This window comes from Montipora capricornis, chromosome 3 (assembly GCF_036669925.1).
Source record: "Montipora capricornis isolate CH-2021 chromosome 3, ASM3666992v2, whole genome shotgun sequence".
Lineage (NCBI taxonomy): Eukaryota > Metazoa > Cnidaria > Anthozoa > Scleractinia > Acroporidae > Montipora > Montipora capricornis.
In genome coordinates this window covers 66,966,193-66,971,192 of record NC_090885.1, presented here as the reverse complement: position 1 = coordinate 66,971,192, position 5,000 = coordinate 66,966,193, and the positions used below count along the sequence as shown (strand labels likewise).

The 5,000-nt window shown below is 38.0% G+C and overlaps 1 protein-coding gene across 1 annotated transcript in view; it reads left to right on the top strand.

Annotated features, from left to right (window-relative positions):
- Window positions 1–5,000, top strand: part of LOC138040735 (zinc finger protein 721-like) — a 25,554-nt gene that overhangs the window by 19,529 nt on the left and 1,025 nt on the right. The window contains exon 10 of the mRNA XM_068886414.1: window positions 4,230–5,000. This exon is cut by the window's right edge and continues 1,025 nt beyond it. Within this exon, the coding sequence (XP_068742515.1) occupies window positions 4,230–5,000 (771 nt within the window). The remainder of the gene's footprint in view (window positions 1–4,229) is intronic.

Sequence of the window (5,000 nt, the reverse complement as noted above, 5' to 3'; positions counted from 1 at the left end):
CGACGTGGTTGCACGTGTTTCCTCTCTTTCCTTGAACAATCGAGGTAGAACTTGGAAAACTAAGGATTTCCCGTAGCCGATAGGAAGAACAGCAACTAAATCTTTCTTTAAATATAAACTTTCCAGGCAAATGAATTGTTTCACTTTCAAAATTATCTCGTCATAGCCAGCCGAAAGTGGCGCCTTCTGAACACATCTCAGAAACTCGAGCGCCATTTTGAAACCAACAATTGTTCAACTTCACCTTCCCCCGGATGGTATTTTATCGTCCTCTCGCCCAAATGTACTTGAGTACCCACCCACCCTGCGGTTTTGGATGGATAGATGGTCTCTCTTCCAACGACCAAGGGAGGCAGAGAAGAGAGACTCTGGGAACGAGGTTGGATTTAACTCACTTTTCTTTGATTAGCTCGATGTACGTCACATGAGCTTCCCTACATTTCAATGTAGCACACGTAAAATCATTTAACTTGATTGACACCAAATTTTTCTTCCGACACGCAGTGAAGGTATAACATATATGCTTAAGAGCCAAAGCCTTGACACCAAGGTCTGTTTGTAAACACAACATGGTAGTCTCCAGCACTGCTCACCTCTACATTGATTAAGCCACGATTTCAGTTGATAATATAAAAGGAATCGTTATGCATCATGGGATACTATTCATTCCTTCTCTGGGTAGACTCGACATAAATCAATCCTAAAAACTCGATTTATTTTACTTCCTACAAAGTGTTCATTAGTCATCTACTCGTTTATTCCTTGCTTTAATTGCATTTCCTTCTTTGCCGTAAAAATTACGCAACTGCGAGCCTCAAAAGCCTCAGATCGAGTCCACTGCACTTGTGGGTACAATACATGTCAATTACATCAAGAACTTAACCACTACATCACAGTCGCTGGTCGATGATGTCAAATTTGTTGCTCTGACGGTCGCTCTGAGTCTGACGTCGATCTGACGATCTTTATAACAGAGAGACGGTGACAGACGGTAAGAATAGTTCTTTAATTCATCTTCAATGATATATTAGTTTCTGGTTAAACTACATAATCCAGGGCTCAAAGTGTTGGTAGTAATGTAACTTGGTGCACGTTCTTGCCTTTGATTAAGTGCGACAACCCTTATAAATTGAGGGTGACAAAAGCAGTCTGACAGTGTGGGAGTGTCTTGAAAAAACAATGACCTTTTCACATTTGTCATGTTTTCCTGCTAGCAACATAAAACAGGCCCAAAATTGTTGCTTCTTCCATTTTGGTTTCTCATCGGTCTCCACTGAGGGAAAATATTGTGCATCTGCATTGAAGGTTTTCAGTCTCGTACTGGGAAGTCAAGCAAATGTTTACTGGAAAAAACCTTTCCAGGGTTTATTCTACCTGCCGCGGCGAAACAACGCATCTCCCCGCGTTGTCTCACCCACCTTATGTAAGTGGCTGATAGAACTTTTGAAATAGTCAAGTGGAAACTCTGGGGGATGGTTGTCTCAGGTCACGTAGACCATATAAACAGAGCGTAAGTGATGAAGGAGTCTACACGTAGGTCATGTAAAATAAAAATATGTTACGTACATATAAGTTACATTTCATGGTGAATTAGAAAACAGAAAATAATTTATTTCACTCAACTCATAGATATAAATACAGCACATGTACAGGTACAGTACATTCTGAATTTACCTTTATCATTCACTGATAGCCTAAAAATTCAGACAAACAGGCAAGATCATAATTACAGGAAATAGTTTATATTACAGGTGTATATTAATTTTGTGAATCAGTTAGATCAAGACCATTCAGATAGCAGTGTACTGGCTAATCTAGTGGATGATCCCAACAAACTGTAATTTTCACTTAAGATCAGGAGTTCTTCATGCCTAAGCTGGATAATTAAAAAGAATAACAGTTAAGCAAGTAGAATTCTTGTAATGTATTGCCAGGGTTTTCAATAAGAGCCGGCTTAACCGCCGGAGCTCCGGCGGCTGTGGATCATCAGGTTGCTGGCTACTTGGGCCACAACTACTTCAGAAACAAACTTCTTAAGATTTGTACAGCCTAACCACTCCGCAGTGCAAAAAGTGCTCAAAATTCTTGAGAATTTGTGTATAAAGCGCACATGTATGTTCTTCATCTTGCGTGTGTTCATGATCAAAGTGCTTTCTGCCATTTTCAGTGGTATCATAATAAAAGTTAGCCTCGCTTTCATGTCGGCTTTTAACAAAGATGGGTCACAATTTGTCAATCACGTTCCAGAACAGGAACGTTGTATTTTGGTTAAATTTTTACTTTCTATGTTGTTTTCTCATAAATACTGTCAGTGGTATTTTTTCTTACTGAAGAATATTAATCGCAGAAGTCAATGCCTTTTCATTCCACTTTATTTTAATAACTCTTTCATTGCCTTTGAATGAAGTGAAAGTCTTGTAAATATTAAAAATAATGTTCCTTTTGCTCATAAATATTTTGTCATTACCTTTGCTAATTTTGATGCCCAGAGAGCTAGAAATTGTATTTCCAAGCAAAATTTTCTGGAGTTGTATGCCACTCCCGGCTTATTTCCACAGCTGCGTACTCTCATATGGGTGGACACCTACTCAAATTTTTTTATTGAAAGCCCTGCTGTATAGTGACTGTGTTATCACCTATGAAGTAGAGAAAGGGATTTTTATGTAGTACATGGTAACAGAGCTGGGCAAAGAATTCCAAACGCGCAAGCTTAAGACAATATTGGATAGTATTGACCAAAGTTATATAAAGATTGACATTAGATGACTGCCCTGTGGGATAAGAATAAACAGAAGAGGTGAAATTAAAATATTCATCAACACAGTCTGTGTGACCACTGGTAAACGAAAGAGACTATCTGTAATTTCATGATATCATCAAGATTAATTACTGGTAGATTGAAAGAGTTGAAGAAAGGTGCAGAATGTGATTTAGCATTCTTCATGTGTGATGCAAATTATGTCGGCTTTACAAGCCGACACCTAGCTATAGATCAACGTGTGGAGGAACACAAACGATTGGTAATCGGCAACCATGTAAGGGAACAACGTGGAAACGAGTCACATGAATCGCAAAGAACTTTAGGATCCTGAGCAACTGCTCGAACAAGTTCGATTGCTTGATTTTTGAAATATTTTTTATTCGGGATCTTAAGCCAAAATTAAAGAAACAAAGTGATTCCAACCTCTTATTTGCACTTCATTTTCGCATTCTGTTATTTTTATTGTTCGTATGTAAATACTTGGCTTTTTACCTTTCAGTCCATTGTTTCAGAAATTGTATATATGCGGAATTTTTTCATCCATGAACTTGAACTTGAACTTGAAAATGACCCTGGAACGGTTGAAACGTCATTCTTCTTATTTTTGATCGCTCGTTTTTATAACTAAATGTTTTATAAAAACTTAAGACAAACACTAATTGCAATATTTAGATTTTGTCTTCTAATCTTTGATAACCCAGTCCTACTTTTTTTAAATAGAAGATAGGAGAATGAACACTTCGAGGTTTGTTTCTAATAACAAGATTGTCAGAGGAAAGATAAGCAATGTTTTCTGCCTCTTTAGTAGCCTTTATCAGAAAGAGGTTCTTTGCGGTTAGTCGTAGTTTTCGCTGAAAAATCCTCTGTGCGGATATTGTTCCTCTTATTCTCGAGATAAATTACTTTCTGGAGCTGCTTTACGCCAAGCTTTTGCAGCGTGTTGATCTCTTTGACAGGACAGACTGCAGCTTCTCATCGATCGCCACTCCCATACGAGTCATAATTTGAGGTCAGGTGGCGTGGCTGTCATTACCTGATAAGGGTTTCCTTCTCCAAATTATGGGATCTTCTTTTTGAATAGTTGGTAGTCATTTGGTTTGGTCAAGTTAAGCAACTCATCCAGCGCTCAGGCTGGTGCCATGATTAAAAGCATTAAAATATGTCATGTCACTTTGTGAGGACTGTAAACTATCTTTTATGTCCAACTTGTCAAGGTATTCTAAAACTTTCACAGAACAATCTCCTAGTTTGCTTCTCATACATACATACATACATACATACATAATCATACATACATACATAATCATACATACATACATACATACATACATACATACAAAGGGGCTTTTCAGGAACAATAATAATTATAAAATAATAATTTACATAATTATTTATTTCATTCAGAGTGTCGAAAAAGAGTTTTAACTTTCCAAAAATAGTATCGACATTTTTTTCCACTTTCTTTTAGTTTAGTGTCTGATGAGATCTCAAGAATGATGTCATTAACAGTTATGCACGATAATATTCGTCAAGCCAACAAGGGTTCTCAGTGCAAACAAATCAGCTTTCCTGCCAAACGCGGAAAACAAACCAAGGCTTACGTATGCAATCACTGTGGCAAGTATTTTAGCCAAAGAGGACATTTGAGGGGACATGAAAGTGTCCATACTGGAGAGAAGCCTTACGAATGCAAGCAATGTGGCAAATGTTTTAGCCAAAGACAACAATTAAGAAAACAAGAAAGAGTCCATACTGGAGAGAAGCCTTATGAATGCAAACATTGTGGCAAGTGTTTTACCCAAGCAGGAAGTTTAAAGAAACATGAAAGAGTCCATACTGGAGAGAAGCCTTACGAATGCAAACATTGTGGCAAGTGTTTTACCCAAGCAGGAACTTTAAAGATGCATGAGAGAGTCCATACTGGAGAGACGCCTTACGAATGCAAACAATGTGGCAAGTATTTTAGCGTAGCAGGAAGTTTAAGGAGACATGAAAGAGTCCATACTGGACAGAAGCCTTATGCATGCAAACAATGTGGCAAGTGTTTTAGCGTAGCAGGAAGTTTAAGAAGACATGAAAGAGTCCATACTGGAGAGAAGCCTTACGAATGCAAACAATGTGACAAATGTTTTAGCGAAACAGGAACTTTAAGGGAACATGAAAGAGTCCATACTGGAGAGAAGCCTTACGAATGCAAACATTGTGGCAAGTGTTTTACCCAAGCAGGAAGTTTAACCAG